General features: G+C 39.9%; 1 protein-coding gene across 1 annotated transcript in view; it reads right to left on the reverse strand.

Moving 5' to 3' along the window:
• LOC117810282 (zinc finger protein 609-like) overlaps positions 1-17,439 on the reverse strand; it is a 102,318-nt gene that overhangs the window by 61,801 nt on the left and 23,078 nt on the right. The window contains exon 2 of the mRNA XM_034680033.1: positions 7,054-7,940. Coding sequence (XP_034535924.1) covers positions 7,054-7,812 — 759 coding nt within the window. The 5' untranslated portion in view covers positions 7,813-7,940. The remainder of the gene's footprint in view (positions 1-7,053; positions 7,941-17,439) is intronic.

The following is a 17,439-nucleotide window of genomic DNA, read 5'->3' on the forward strand; positions in this document are numbered from 1 at the left end:
AATGTTTTCTTCCTGTAGCAGTGAGAGACTCCCTGAGGGTGAGCACTTCAAACAGGCAGAGAAACATCGCCCAAATCACAAACGGCAATGAACTGGAGCTGAGGACAATCCAATACTCAACTTTCAATGTGATTGTTGTTTTAACTGTTTTCCACATTAAATATCCAAACAGCTTTTCATTGATCATTTCAGCAAACATAAATAATGTTGTTTCTGTAGCTCTGCATAAACTGGCCTTATTATTATGATGCTGAAAATATGGAGTTCAGAGTTTTCTAAGCACCATTATGAAACCTTTTTAAAGGTTTCTGCTCCATTAAACTACCACATAGCAGCTCTGACAGTGTGTAGAGCAGTTAAAAGGGTCATAAAGGTTTTCTTTAAACCTCACCCTGGTCATGGTTTGGGGTATTTATGTCCTCTGTTACCTCACTGTCTTCAACAACTCTCCTCTTGTGAGAATTTAAAGTGAGACCTCCCCTTAAGAAAGACCTTTCTGGATAGACAAAAAGGATTAGCTTTTAAACTTAATCTCTGCAGATCCTGTAAGATGTTGACTGACAGAGGCTTTGTTCAGACTGCATGCAAATCAGATATGTTCCTCTAAACAGATCTTTCAGAAATCAAATCTGGTCTGCGAGTGATCAGGGGTCAGATTTGTGCGTCCAGACATGACCAACCAATCTGCATTGCTTGTTCTTATTACATCCTATGCTCATCTGCTTTGACTCACTGTCACTCTGGATTTGATGTTGTTGTTTTTCAACTGCAAGTGACACAAAATATACTTTGAAACCACATTTGGGTTGCCACATGACTCCAAGGCATCGCAAACCACCTCAGACTGTGGCTTAGATCTGATTTAAAAACATTTGTTTTTCTGTGTGTGTGTGTGTGTGTGTGTGTGTGTGTGTGTGTGTGTGTGTGTGTGTGTGTGTGTGTGTGTGTGTGTGTGTGTGTGTGTGTGTGTGTGTGTGTGTGTGTGTGTTTTTAGGCAAATCCAGTATTTCTGCGATCAACTGGGAAAAAGTCTGGACATGTCTTAAAAAACTGATTTGGGTAAAAAACAAGCACTTAAAGAGGATGCACTTCATTGGTGAGCAGTTTCACCAGAGGATTACATTGCATCCTTTTTCCTCAGTATCATAGTTGCTGGCTGAGGCTATCCACTGGCCCCATTCCAAATCGGTTTGTAACAATTCTTCATCTAGCCCCTGAATATATGAAGACAGGAGTAAAAATAAGATAAGATATGAGATTCCTTTACTCGTCCCAAAACGGGGAAATTCAAGTGTTACAGTAACAGAGTAGACAGTGCAAAAGAAATATATAAAGCAAACAAGAGCCTATAAAATAACAATTATTAAAAAGTTATTAGCAATTAAAATTAAAGAGGTAAAAAATAAGCTTATCTTAAAATCACACACACACACACACACACACACACACACACACACACACACACACACACACACACACACACACACACACACACACACACACACACACACACACACACACACACACACACACACACACACACACACACAGATATATATAATTGGTTATAGAGTCTGACCACTGCAGGAAGAAAGACCTGCGTTATCTCTCCGTGAGACACCTCGGGTGAAGAAGTCTGTCACTGAACGAGCTACTAATATAATAATGTGAGTAAAATCCCTTGATGGAATCCTTCAGTTTGCAAAGATTGCAACTGAATGTGATTTAGGTAAAAACCTAAAGATTGTGATTGTGCCAGATTGAAAGATTTTGAACATTTGAACTAGAGATAGGTATTTCAAATCAAAATAATATGAAATAGTCACTGGTATCTATTTGGCGATTATTTGTAATTCATGACTCAGACATTTCACCGTGTGCGCCGCACATGAGAATAAAAGTAAACACTCCCCCTCACGTTAACGGGCCGTTAGTCTCGTAGTTGTGTTAACCAGCACTGGGATGAGGTGCTGCTAGGGCACTGGGAGTGTTGGTCTCGACCTTAATGTCGGTGTTTCTGTGACGCAGTAGCGTGGCATGTGTCTTTAAATTTCACAGCCATGCTCAGCGACTGTTGCTAATGTTTTCTAATTCTTTTGCTATTTAATGCAGTTAGCATTATTCTTCATCTGTTATTTAATGCGGTTAGCAAACAGCTTTTAGACGCTATTTTGCCACCGTGAGGTGGGAATATCATGTTACAAAGAGGCACCAGTAAGAACAATGAAAATGTTTAAAATGAGTTCATATTCACATTAACTTGATTTTAAGACATGAACAAATATTAACAATAATAACAAGCATTCAAAATCATAAACCATCCGTAATTTGGACAGCCATACAATCACTTCAGTCCATTGCAGAATATGGGAGAGAACTAATATTGTTTCATTCTTCTTTTTCTGTTGATAAAGCGAAACTCATCTTTGCATTAAGATCCACACTAGAGCAAGGACAGGTGAGCTAACTGCCTCACTTTGTAAGCGAGCTGCTTAATGAAATTTACTCCCCTCCTTAAAAGAAGTCAGTCTCTCTTCTTTTCCATTGCCTTTAAAAGCCCTGGCACTACTTAGCAGGAATAATCTGCAGCACAATAGAAACAGTGAGTCAGGCTGAGGCGAAGAGAAAGAACTGAAGCTAGCTCTGATGAGATCCCTGCACACTCTGAGCTGGACATCAGCAGCGATGCAGAGCGCTGCCTGGGCTCTTTCATTCCAGTGCAGCCTTTCTTTTTCCTCACCCTCTTTTCATAGTTACACTGCCAATGTAATTTTCCATGAGAGCTGCTCCATTTATCAAGGCCAGTGGCACATTGAGGCAGCTGACGAATGCCTTACTCCTCTAGATTTGTATAATGAGAGGTGGGAGAGCGAGACACACTCGGAGGTGGTTAGCACTTGTAGGGAGGAAGTAGAGATGATTTATTCAGCATCTGAGAGCCAATGCTTTAGGGGGCTTTCACTCAGGACAAGGACAATGTAGCCATGCTATTACACTTAGACCTCTGAGAACAAGATTACTGGTGAGACTTATACTGATGAATGCTTGTATTAAACCGGACAAGGGCAGCTAGTTCTTTTAAATCAACAGTCAGGTAGTAATGAGGCTGATACATTTCTGAAATCTGCTCCCACAAATGTAAAATAATGCTGAGTTGTTGTGTTATTTAATGGTACTATGCTTGATATACACATGGTTTATAGAAACACCGGTAAAGGCTCTGAACTTACAGAACGGATAAGGTTATTTCTGAGTTTACATTTTCCAAGCCATGAGGACTGGATTTAGAGATTTCCAAATGCTGAGTCCCACAAGGAAGAAAGAGGGATTCCAAAATCCTCCCAAAGGGCGCCGATAGGAAGTGTTGAGTCAGGTCACTTATCATTTTTCACAATCCCCCCCCCCCCCCAACCCAACATCAGCTTCAGTATCTATTTCACAGTTAGAGCAGGCTGCCAAGAAAGTCTAGCCTGTGGACATAACGCTGGATACTTAGGCCAGTGTGCGATGGAGAAATGGGATTCTACTCCCACATCTGTGATGAGAAACATTCATGTGAAATGCTCACTCTGGGCTTCAGGATGGGATGTCACGGCAGAACTAGACAGTATGACACTTTTCTGCTGCGGATCACTCGTTGAACTGGGATGGATTTAACAGGGTTTCAGTGAGAAGAGCATGTCAAACACAGTGTACACGCTAGCTAGCTGTATGTAACTGATTTTAACAAGTGCAAACTCGGACTAAAGTTAATTCTTCAAAGACCCGTAATGTGATTTCTGACTAGTGGGCGCATTTGGAACTGCAGGCTATGTGACAAACCTGGGTTCAAAAAGGTCTACACAATAATGGGATAAAAACTGACTTTAGAATAGGTTTTCTTTCTGCGATAGTAATTGTGATATAAAAATACAATAAATGAAACCATATAAATGTAGAGTTTTTTATGTACATGCTGTATATACAATAAAAAAATAACAATCATCTCTTTTGTTACTTAAAGCCTATTTTTCTTTGACAAAACAAAACCTCTCTCTTCTTTAACACATTTAGTTCAGCCCTCTATCAGCAAATCTGACACGCAGCTTGCATGATATGAAAAAAATACAATGTGTGATAACATTGTTTAATGTTGTGATATCAACAGGAAGTGTGGTAAATAAATATTAAACAAGGAATGTCAACTCACAGATTCTATCTATCTGCTGTTCTTCATGTTTTACACATATCCTGTGTTTGCAACATGTTTCTCCTGAATCCAAGATAAACCCAAAAAGCATCACTAAATTATCACCAATTGATCCCAGGTTAGCTAGCAGCTGGCTGAAGCTTCATTTCACAGCATCAAATAGTGTGAAAGCATGGCAACCCAGGCCTCCATGTAACAGCTAAAATGTACATCCTGAGTGAGAAAACATGGACTGTATACAATGAATAGTCCCCTAAGTTAGTGTTATACATTTAGACTCTGTTTTTACTGTTTTTATTGCAAATGCTCGTATTGAAATAAATGCAATGTTTGTGATTTATTGCGCCTTAGTTAAAAAAAAGAAATAGATTTACTTTTACTGAAAACCTACCGAACTCCCTTTGTTAATGTCGTCATTTGAGCCACTGGGTCAAAAACACATTTTAAAGGTTCAAAGGATCATATCATCAAATTATCTTGGTGAAGATTTTGGGGCATGTGTCATGTGATGGCTTTACTCTTCTCAAAAGTTTTCCCACATTTGGTATATTTAAGGCTGGCAAGCTAAATAAACGAATAAACAAATGAATGGATAATATCCTGTCTTGTATGGGAAACCCACCTCACTTGTAGCCTGTCAGAAGGAATGAGACCAATCCATCAAATATGTCAGAGTATGTATTTTGAACCTCCTTTAGTCCACACCAGTTTGGGGTAAATCTTCACAAATGGTCTATTCAAGGCAAACTGACATACAAAGTCTTGATTTTCAACTGACTTAGATTTGGCTAGGTGTTTGAATATTTCAGGAACATTTGCTTTTTCGATGTCTTTTTAGCACATTCACCACCACGGGGGTTACTAACCTCAAAAACTGCTCTTCAAACCAATGTTGATGCCACGTAATCACACCCTTCTTTCATCATGCTTTCAAGGATATCTTTCATCCAGCAGCTATTTGAAAGCAGTTGTGACCTCTCTCCTGTATTTGGAGTTGTGGCTCTCCATCAAAAGCCTCTTCATTGTAAATACTTTATGATTACAAAGACTTTCCTAAAATTGCCTTTCAAAGCAATCAGCCCAAGGAGACTCTGCAGCTTGTGTTCATGACTGGTTGTCCTGGATTTAAGGAATCAAACAGGCTTCCTCACAGCCCATCCCCCACGCCACTTGCAGAGCAGCAGGAAAAACGACGAAGGCGTGCTTTGCACCGGCTCCCTCCCCCACACACTGCTCCAGCAGGCATCACTGGGGCTTGTGGGATTAAGAATGGAACACGATGACAGACAAAAACAGTCCTCAGCACCTCCCTGCTCTGCTGTCTTTTATTCTGCCAGAGCATGAAAAGACTGCTACGAGGCGTACAATAGACGCAGTGATAGATCAACTCTATGAGTGAACAAGATAAGTGTGGGTGAACAGCTACACAAATCTTTATATTGTTCTTGTAAGATAATGTCAGCGTTGAAATTGTGTGAATAAAAAAGGGGAACGCGATGTGACATTTACTTAACTTCACAGGCGTAATGTGATGTTTATGGCTGACAACCTCCATTATCTTCCTGTCTGACTATAGGACCTGGTTTACTGGCTCATGTATGGAACATAACACTTCATGGTTATTTGTGTCTAATGTTGGCTGGGTTTGATTTCCAACTTAGCCTTAGAGCTTTTTTAGTATAAAGGCAACATATGGGGCATCTCTTTAAAATTAATCAAGCCTCTACTGTCAGGAAACACCATTGTGTGGGCTATTTCCTGTAGCTGATCTCAGCATCATATTCGCCGAGGGTGCCCTTATTCACCGTGTGGTAATAAAAGAGAAAGCAGCAGTAGGTCTTTTTATGCATCACGAGTTAGGCAGCTTCAGGGGAATAGAGTGAATCTCTGAGCCTGCTGCAAGCGACAGGCTGTAACAAAGCACAATCCAAGAACCCTACAGTGTCTGCTCCTATTGTAGTACTTCAAACCATGATAATTACTTCGATGAAATCCAGTGTCGATTCAAAAGACTCTTTTCACAGACAAATGTAATGCCAACGATGCCTTTTGTTGCAGGTTTCCTGGGAGGAAATTGATAAGTGAATTTTCAAATAATTTGTTCATTTCAAAACAAGAGGTTCCAGCTCCATTTGAAGATTTTAAAGTGAACATTGAACATCCCCAATTCCAAAAACATTTGGGATGCTGTGTGCAATGTCAGTAAAAACAGATTATTATGGTCTGCAAATCATGTAAACCCTGCACTGAAAATGGTGCAAAGACAACTCATCAAATGTTGAACTTGAAAAATGTTCATGTTTATGAAAAATATATGCTCTTTTTAAATTGCCGGCAACACATTACAAAAAAGATGGGACAGGGATGACAAAACACAGAAAAATGTGTGTAATCCAAAAGAAAACCTGGAGAAAGATCTCTCAACCAGTGAGGCTAAGTTTGCAGGTTAGTTACATGACTGGGTATGAATATGGCATTCCAGAGAGGCTGAGTCACTCAGAAGTAAAGATGGAAAGTGGTTTGCCAGTATAAGACACTGAGTGAGCAAATAGTTAACAATTTCAGAATAATGTTCTTCTGCATAAAATTGCAAACAATTAGGGGATTTCATCATCTACAGTACATGGTGTCATTAAAGATTCTGAACATCTTGAGAAACCTCTCCCCCAAAGTGACAAGACTGAAAAACAATACTGGATGGTGGTGATCTTCTGGCCCTCAGGCAGCACTGCATTAAAAACAGACATGACTCTGTAGTGGAAATCACTGCACTGACACGTCCTGATAAAAGCTCACAGCAGTTATTGCCACCAAGCAAATCCAAGCAGCATCAAAAGAGTGAGGGAAAAAAAAATTAATCTTACCTTTTCATTTTTCACCTTCTTCAGTGGCTTGCATTCACTATTTCCATTCTCCACCTCCTCTGGTTCAGTTTTTGTGGTCAATGCTGGTACTATCCCAACTGGTTCAAGTGCAATATTCCCCATTTGATTGGCTTCAGCCAAGTCTGTTGATTGTGTGTTCTCAAAGGATGTGTTACGACTATTCCCCAAAGCAACTTGAGCTTGAGACACAACATCCTTCTCCACAGCAGCTATCGCCACAACTGGGGCTCCGTCTGTTTTGTCCTTCTTACTTTTTCCACTTGCCCCCTCTTTCTCCTTTTTACCACTCAAAACACCTCTGGAGGCTTTGCCCCCTTTCTCCATGTTCTTTCCAGAGGTGGAGTTGTTTCCAGCAGCTCCCGCACCTGCTGCTGTGCCTGTTGGCTCCCCTTGAGTCCGTCCTGTAGTTTCTTTCTTACCCCCATCTCCTGCTGAAGCTTTGCTACTATTGTCCTTAGAGTTCTTACTGCGCTTGTATTTCGATTTGCTCTCTTTTCCTTGAGAGCCAGACACGGGACTAACAAACCTGATGTTGTCGGGCAACGCCGCCACTGCACTCGGTGGTGCCGCCATTCCGTCCTTGGTGCCAGACATCTCAAGTTTGTCCTTCTCTAAATCAGCGTCAAGGTCGATAATCAGATTTCCAACGCCAATATCCCACTCATCCCCGCTGTCGTAAGTGTCCACCGCATTCGAGTCCACACCTTTCCCGCCTGCAGTGCCACCACTTAGGGACATTTTAGTGCCAACGGCCCAGGATTGCCTCAGTGAGGTCCGACACCCGCTCAGACGGTTGGGACTCAGGGGCAGGGGTTAGAGAATCCTCACGGTGTACTCGTTCCTGTCCCATTTAACCACATTGTGTCCTAGAAAGGAAAGAGAAAAATGTTAGGTTAGTCCAATAATTCTGACAAAAATAATAATACTACGGCTCTGCTGGAGCAGAATGAAGCATTTCACTGGGGACCAAACACAAAAAACGTTTGATCATGAGCCAGTAATTCTCTGATGATCACTGCGCAAACCACTATGGTAATACCCACTGGTGTGACAGCACTGCTCCGAAACCCTCTCTTCATAATCACTTCCCACAGTCTCCATAGCAACCATGGGAAATGTAGCTTAAATCCTGCTTTGACAGCCAAGGTGGCCCCACTGTTCTGAATGACTGGCTCTCTTTTCACGAGGCAACTGCTGATAGTGTCACTGCTGATAAATAAGGAGTAGCTGGCCTCACTCACCCCCACACGGTTAACAGAGCAGTGCCTTTTCAACTCGAGCACACAATGGTAATCTTGCATTAACAGGGGAGCTTAGAAACATGAATGAAGCAGTGTTTGCCTCAGGAGAACAACACTCGGTTGTATTTGCTTACACAGTGCAGCTTAAAGGTCACAGTATCTTACATATCTTTTAGCAAATTGATTCCAGGACAGTTGTTTCGAAATAAAGACTCCCAAACATCAGGGTCAATCACTTCATTTTTCCAGAGCAGCATTGGTTTTTTTCTGTTGCTGAAGGGCTTTGGATTCTTTCCTTTTTTGTACCATTAGAAATCTTTCTTTTTTTAAATTGGTTGCAAAGACAGAAAAATATGAGCAACGGCTTGTTTGTTGTGATTTTTAAGAGTCAGTGGTTGTGAAATCTCTTTAACATAATTTATGTGTTGTTGTTTTTTACATCAACCCTACACTGTAGCAGAATTCAAATGTACAGCACATTATATACCTTGTGAATAACACAAACAACATAAACACAGTTCACCCTTGGAGGCTGCATCAGTTTCATTACTCTTCTTAAGTTCTCGCCTTCAGCAGCTGCCAATTAGTTTGTCCATTGTATGAATGACCTCTCATTTATTTAACTGTTACATATTCCATTGTATAACACTCACAGCAGAGTCAGGAATCAGATGATTAAAACAATCTTGTAGTACCTGATGGGAGTATTACCAATACAAGGATGTAGATGATGTGTAAAATCTGAAAATCTTGTGCTCACAGTCCACAGAGAGCTCTCTGTATGTTGGTAAATAATTAACACTCATGTGTTGTTCTCATCTCTCCTCGTGATGAAGAATGTAAAGGATGAAGGAAACCCAAGAACAAAGACTCTGTCACGGTGGTAAAGGTGACGAGATCAATACTGCCTCAAACGCACTTGAATTCAGATGATTCTCTTTGTGCTGCAGAGACCCAGCTGAGAAAATACAGACAGATGGAGCAGAGTGGAGCCTTACACAGATCTTCAAACCATGACCTGAGGTTCTTCATTTAGATCAGCAGCAACTGTGTGTTTGTTTTTATTCATGGAGCTTCAGATGTGAATGCTTCATTTATTAGAGGGTATCTATAGTCGTTTGTAGTGAGGCTGTCCTATCCATTTAATGATAAAATATAAAGAATAATTTAATAAAGCAGCAACCTCAGTGCTGAGAAATGAAGCAATGCTGAAGTGCTAAAAATTGCAGTTCCCAGAGCGTCCACTTGAGGCTGGCTACAAAGACCGCTGAAGCCACATACACATCCGTTCTAAAAAAGGCCATCTTTACAGCAAAAATAAACATGTTCACCGCCTGGTCAAAAAAAACACTGGTTTGAATGGCTTATTTCAATACATGCTCACACTGTACAGGGGGCTAAAGGCCCGCCCTAACTCAACCTCTTTGCCTCTTGCTGGCTTGATCAAGAGTTAGGTTGAGTCAGCATTTCCAATATGGCTACTGCCATCGTCAGGCTTCAAAACTCTGCTTCAGTAACCAACGGGAGACGTCACAGAGACCACGTCCTTTTCTTACACAGTCTATGGGTTTAATCCAGCTGATTAGAGTCCAAAAGCAACTCAACACATCGGCTAAATTTAAAAGCACAAAACAAATGTTAAGTTTTGATGATTAAACCAGATTGTTCACAAGCCCAGTTACATCTTTCTTCAAAAATTAAAGTCACAGAGATGTTAAATCCCCCATCTGTTACAGAACAATGCTAGTTCTAAGGTTAATGCAGGGTTAGGAATGTAGTGGGAAACAGTCACTGTGCAGTACCTACCACTTCTCACCACTCATTAGGACAACAGTCCAAAATGGCAGCTGGATCCCATAGTGCACAGAGCTCATGTTGATTCAGTTAAGGGGCCATTCATATCGCCCCAGCAGTGACAGCAGTAAAGCTGTTGAACAATCATTTGATCACTGAGCCTGCTTATTCCTCACAGATGGCACCCCAAAGGAACAACAGTCAGTGGCAGGTTTGGAGGGTGGAGAGATGCAGCTGTCCCTGTTTGACTGGGTAAACAGTTGTGAGGTCTAATTTGCCCAACACCTCCACAAAAGAGAGGTTGTAACTCTATCTCCAGTTGACCTACTGTACTGCCCTTAGCTGGAACTTGCAGTGCAAGCCCTTTTGAAAAAGCCCCACTGAGGAAATGTCCCGGCGAGTGCCCCTGTTGAGCGAAAGGCATGCAGGCTGTGCAACTCCCAGAGTGCTTGTCCTTTTTTCACAGATCCAGTTTCATTCAGCAATCTATCGCGGAGGCCACATAAGCAGGAATGTAAGTGCAGGAGCAGACAGCGGGGAGCAATTTCTGGTTGAATTGAGGGAACCAAGCTAAATGAAAACTGGTGTAGGGTTCACTGATCAATAAAATTAAAGGAGCAGATTTATGTTTTTTATTATCAAATTACAGAACAGCCAAAGTAACATGGTGTATGGTTTGCTCGGTGTAAAACAGAAAAGGTCAAACACATACTAAGATCTTCCAAAGTCTAACTTTAATGGTGAATCTGGTGAGTCATTATAAAAAAGCATTCCTTAAAATTATTCTGGGTCACATGGTTTCCTTCATAGGGTTGCAGAAAGCAGAATTTAAGTGATTATTCAACAACTAGGGAATGATTCCCCTCCAGCATACAGGACTCAATGCCTAATTTCTACTTCATGGTACAACCTGGCTCAACTGTACCTGACTGGAACCTTCCATTCTTTGGTTTGTCAAAGGCTGTGGATAAGACCTGTTATCTGGTAGTTTAGGTGTAACTTTGACCAAGGCTCCAGGCAAGCTGAGCTGGCACTAGAAGGCAGAGGTGAATTGCTGAAAACCCCCGATTGGTCTGAGAGATGGTAGCACATGTTAAAAATAAAAAAAAGACATCCTGTACAAAGCTTTTTTTGTTAAAGTCACACTTACTGAAAAAAACCAAAAAGCAAGCCATGAAGGCAAATGATCCTTCGGTTGGCTGCCAATGAAAGCAAGAGTTGTGTTACAGGTCAGGGGTTCCCAAAGTGTGGGTCGGTACCCCCTGGGGGGTCGCGAGACACAAATGGGGGGTCGTGAGGCGTCTTCCAGAATGTTTTTTTTTAATTATTATCTAAAAATATTTATTCTATTTTTGTTTATTTACCTTGTTTTCTTATGTTTATCTTCCTTTTTTGTTTGTACTTTTTATTATTATTATTTATTTATTTATTATTATTTTTTCTTCTCTTTGTTGGTTTTGTATTAATAATAATAATAATAATAATAATTTTTATTTGTAGAGCACCTTTCAAAACCAGGTTACAAAGTGCTTTACATGGGTAGCAAATAAAACAGGCAGATCATAAAAACACACAAGTCAAGATAAAGAAATAAAACATATTTTAAAAGACATAAAATTCCCTTAAAAGAACTCTAAAGGAATAAAATTCTTTCAAAATATATTTCTTAAAGACGGTTAAAATAAAATAAAATTCAGATAAAATCCGGGAAGGCTCTGCGATAAAAGTATGTTTTAAGAAGGGATTTAAAAGAGCTCACTGACTCAGCAGACCTGATCTCCTCGGGCAGAAGGTTCCAGAGCGTCGGACCCCTTACTGCAAACGCTCTGTCCCCTTTTGTTTTCATTTTAGTGTTTGGAATGCACAGTAAACCTCTGCCCGAGGATCTCAATGTACGTGTCGGCTCATAGGGTGTTAAAAGGTCTGCTATATAGCTCGGAGCAAGCCCATGCAGGGCTTTAAAAGTAATCAGTAAAATCTTAAAATCAATTCTAAAACATACAGGGAGCCAGTGCAAGGAAGCTAAAACCGGAGAGATGTGGTCGAATTTTCTGGTTCTGGTTAAAACCCTGGCAGCTATTACATTGTACATCATTTGTTAACTTGTGGTGAACAAAGACATACAGAAAAAAATGCAATAAAAAAGTTGAATGGCAGAAGTTATCTAAAAATAGTAAATTTTACCCAATTTAGTAAAAAATATCGATAAAAATAGAAGCTAAACTTGAAATAAAACCTTGAAAATAGAAAATATAATAAGTTTTCTGCCTTTCTTTTTGCCAGATGACTCCTAAGTTTAGGTTTAGTGAACAGTTAATTTTCAAAAGCATCAGTAGCAGCAGGTTAATTCATAACAGTACAGGAAACACAGACACATGCTCATATAGGTAGGCTAATTTTCTGCAGACCAGCTAAATGAAGACACATTAAATCACTTTGAGGGACAGTGGGGGTCGAGAGTCTTTGGAACCTATATTTTGTGGGTCGCGGGCTGAAAAGTTTTGGAACCCCTGTTATAGGTGATACTACTATGATTTCAAAGGCATTGCCATGATGATCAGCTGAAAAAATTCTTCCTTCACTGATGAAGTATCATCTTCAGTGGGAAATGAAACTGAGAAGAACACGTGAAGCCCCAGCAGTGGAAACACAGCTCCATTTAGCTTTTGGGCTGTTTATGAAACTGATACATATTTATCTTGATGCGGTGCAAAGAGGTGAAATATAATGACACTACAGGCACATGTAAGAATAGCTCTCACCTCACTGTGCATTTTCAAGCAACACAGGAAATTCCCCCTAAAACATGGCCATGAAATTCCAACGTAGACTTTCACTTCATGACAGCAACCACAGCGGCATGTGATGGATAACATATGTTTCAAGTCAGAGAGCAGATCAGGTAATTACAGTTTCAATTGCAGAGATAAAAAGCAGCTTCTCAGCTGAGGAATAAATGAGATCTGCCCTCAAATTAGGCATGTGTCAACATGAGAATTTCACAGTATGATTACCTGGGCTAGAACAATCTCTGTGCGTGATATTATCACAATAATTACCCCGGTGAGATGATACATTTTATTAAAACATAGCTACTTCAGTGACAGAAGTGCTGTGCTTCTCTACAGTTCAAACACAGCTAGGGGAAATATCTTCATTTAGAACAATGATGTCAGACTGACTCACTGCTTTCACAGGATTAATGTACAATCACTCTTATTCCTCTGAATCGCGGCCCTTTGTTTGTTGATGCTCCCATCATCACAACCATAAAACCTTGCACCTTAGCAAGACTTTCCTTATTTTCTTTCTTTATGGTGAGGTCAGAATGATTATTGTCTTATCTCTGCTCCCAATGCTCCAAACCTCATTAAGAGCAGAAAAATGCCTCTCTGAAGTGACACTAAATCTTCATGCAGAGATTCAGAGTGGAGCACGGCTCGTCGTAGCTCAGAGGGGATTTTAACACCTCTGAAATCTCCTGCATAGCTGTGGCTCTGAGTATCAAACAAGCGCAGACTGGTTGAACAGGGGAGGGTTATCCAGGAGCACCGGGGTTGGGCCAGCACCGCACACATCACTAGAACAATAAACCAATGGCAGAAGTAAAGAGCAGGTTTGTTTGTTTTCTGTCAGCTTCACAACCTTGTAAACTGAGAGTGTTTGGGTTTGTTGACTCTGGTCTGACTAAATAAGTATGACACCATGTCGACTTCTGGAGGATTAGCATTTTACAATCAAGATGAACATGTTTGTAATGACTCAATAGGGCTGTTTTTCTTCACTGTACAGGTCTCCACTTGGACTTAACCATTTGTCTTTTTCTACATAAAGTACGATATTCCAAAACAATAAAAAGTACCTTCTGTAAACAAGCATGTGTGTGATTATTGGGCTGATTTAAAAGCCTCCGCAGCACTAGCATAAGCCAGACAAGCAAAAGACAAAAACTTGCACCGAATGTGTAGTGTCTGGAAATGTGCATCCTTTCCTCTGCAGGTCATTTAAAGGGCTACTCTCCACGCAGAGCTGCACAGTAACCTCCATCTAATAGGATTGTGTTCTTGAGCTGATTACCAAAATAGAAATGAACCCAGCCAACCCAGGTGATGGGAATCAGGAGTCTGTGGGCCGGTCAGCATCTTCATCAGTAACTACGTCAACAACAGGCGGGCAAAGACCTTCAGCGACATGCAACCTCCCTGCATGACTTTGGCTGTATTTGAAAACGCCTGCAACATACTACCTAGAAATGTAGTATGCAGTATGTACAGCAAACTACATACCACGTTTGAAGGTAGTATGTAGTATGACTGTTCTGTTGGATCTGCTCTGCAGTATGCTGAGCCAGGCATCGCTTGATTTCTGGTTTCGGAAAGCAGAAGTAAAAAATGGCAAAGCTGATAGCGAAACTGCTTCTTTAGCATCACTTATCATCTAAAAAGTTAAGAGGTAGTTTATATGGAATTTAATAATGTTCACAGCACATAAAAACTGAGTGCCCCCCATTATATACGGAACAATGAAGAAGCAGAACGAGCGCTGTGCATTGTGGGAAACAGTACGCGAGGGAGACTGGTCCAATGCATACTGTGAAATTTTCCCGAATCAGTAGACATCCGGGGAGTTTTGGCATACTGTAGATTTTGCTCTTTTTCACATACTACTTACTACATACTGAATTTTGGTCAAATCAGTACTACTAGTATAGTAGGCGGTTTTGAAAACAGCCAATCATTTTTATGGTGGTCCTTTTAATTATTGGGTCTATTAGTCGATGTTCTAAACCAAATGTAGAAACTAAATTATGTCACTTTTGGTTAGCACACAAAATTGTTAATGCGTTAATAATCAGGGTATTATTGCCAAAGAGTGTTGTTTTAATCTCGGACTGCAGAAGCTTTTCCGGATCTCTTGTACTGGCAGCTGTACGACTCAAATCAACAGTAACGTAAGAAGTGTGAAATATGCAGATTAATCTCTGGCTGATTGGGACTCGATATCCAGAGTCAGGTGTGATGTGGCAAAAAAATCAAAGCCTTCACTCCACACTTCATCAAACTGCATCATTCTTCTAGGTTTTCAGTAAAGAAGGGTTGATGGAGACAGATCTGTACAGGGTTTAAATGCTAAGATCCAATGAGTACTTTATGGTTTCAAAGCCAGGTTATCACAGAAACTGTATCATAACATCAGCTGTTCTGTCATTCAAACTGAGTTATAACAGGTAAAGCTAGAGGAGTCATAAAACTGTCTTCTTTATATTACTGCTGCACATCTCCTTCACTTGTCCAAGCAGGAATGTTAAATAATGGACCATTCAAAGACAAGCTTTTTCAGGTATCTGAAAATTGTACAGTTTGTTTAAAATCTCAACTCACTGCAGGCTGAAGGAAGATGGATAAAGAGATAAGGGAAATGTGCAGTGTTTCTAGCAGCAAAGAGGTAAGAACAACAGGAAATAAAAGAAGGAATGCAAGCTAGAAATGAGTAACAGACTTTATACTGTAACTTGAACTTTGCAGAATAGGTTTGTGCATGGTTTAAATCCTTGTCCAACACTTTCATTTCTTTTTTGGGGATTCATTATTAAGCAAAGGAAGTCAATTTGGATGATGTTATGGCACCATAACATACAATTTAAATCATTTCATTGCTATATTGTCCCTACATAAACTACTGAGCTATGCAAAAATCGTATATGCTAGCTGGATGACAAGCTGATATCACCATGCTTCTATAGTAAATTATGTATACTCCTCAGGCAGAATCACCAATATGTTTTCATTTAAGCAGAAGTCATCAAAGTGGTTCCTGCTCGGCTAATACTTCCACTTTAACTGAAAATGAATATATAACCTAAAAGACGGCTGCTCCGAGGCCGAGTGCTTCATACTGTGAGAGCTTTGCACATTTAGAGAATGCTGTCCAAGGTCAGTGAGGCAAGGCACCTTTATCTGTCGCAAATTCCAACAACAAGGTAATACCAAATGCCCTACAGAAGAGGTGAATGGCACTAAGCCAATTTATAAAAGATATTCAGGAAATGCAATTCAAAAAGACAATATGAAAGAACAGAAATTCAATAACCCTGAGATAAGGTAAAAGGGAAAAAAAGGGGGTGAATAAATCGTTCCAAATTGTATCCAAGCTCATAAAAGGCAGTGACGAGCAGGAAAGATGGGAGGAACATCACATAAATTAGATCTGGTTGTGCTTGTTAAGTGTGCACAATCGAACGACTCACTGAGTTTCAGTATTAGAAACACCAGCCGTGCAAACATTTAATATAATGTTGGTTAATCATATTGACTGCTACTGATTGAAACAGCTTTAAAGAGCAATAGGACCTGATGCAGCTGAAGTGGAAAGTATCATAACAAAAATAGCATTACAAAGTGTTTTGTTTACGGCACAAATTAAAGCTCCTGTGAGGAACTTGGATTGTGGGATGTTGTCGCCCCTGAGGACAAACTGTTGCATCTTATCTCTGCGCTGATCTTGTCACACATATCAAAGCAGTGTTTTGTATTGGTTTTCAACAGTCTAACGCATCGCTCACTGTGAATATTTGCTCTAGAAAGTCTAAACAATGGCTGTTTTTTGATGCTGCTGTTAATCATCTTTTTGACACCTACCCCCTGGCAGAAGTTGCAGGTCTTAAAAATAGCAATCTTTATTTATTAATCTATATTTTTTTATTGTTATTCTAATTCTTATTGCTTTTTACATTTTCACTTATTCATTTTTAAAATATTAACCTATTTATCTTACTGATGTTTCACTATTATTTAATTTCCTTTTTATTCATTTATCATTTATTATTATTTGATCCTTTTTCATTCATTCACTTATTGTGTTTCTTATACAAAAAACATCACTTGCTTTAATTGTTTACATCGATCTTTTGTATGTAATGTGTAAAAACTCAAACAAACAGATATTTGAAATAAAAAATAGCAATCTAAGAAGTTTGAATTCCAGCCTCAAAGGTCTTGTTTGCTATCTTGGGTCATTAAAGCCATCAGCATTCATTTCAATCTTTTTCATAACCATGAATTAATTCCTGAATGAGTTCAATTCTGCTGTTGTGTAAAGGACCAAAGCGGCGCAAGCGGCGCAATTTTAAGAGAATTCAGAGACAAATGCTTTTAATTCTACCATGAAAAGAGATACATGAGTAAGCAAAGTGTGGGGGATGGAGACTGTGAATATCTCGAAGAGACGTCTAATAGTTGAGCAGTGGAGCTGACGCTATACACATTAATAAAGACCTGGCTTGTACGATTTGTAAAGAAAATTGTAGCTGTGTTGAGTATGTTATAATTTC

The sequence above is a fragment of the Notolabrus celidotus genome, chromosome 3, assembly GCF_009762535.1.
Source record: "Notolabrus celidotus isolate fNotCel1 chromosome 3, fNotCel1.pri, whole genome shotgun sequence".
Lineage (NCBI taxonomy): Eukaryota > Metazoa > Chordata > Actinopteri > Labriformes > Labridae > Notolabrus > Notolabrus celidotus.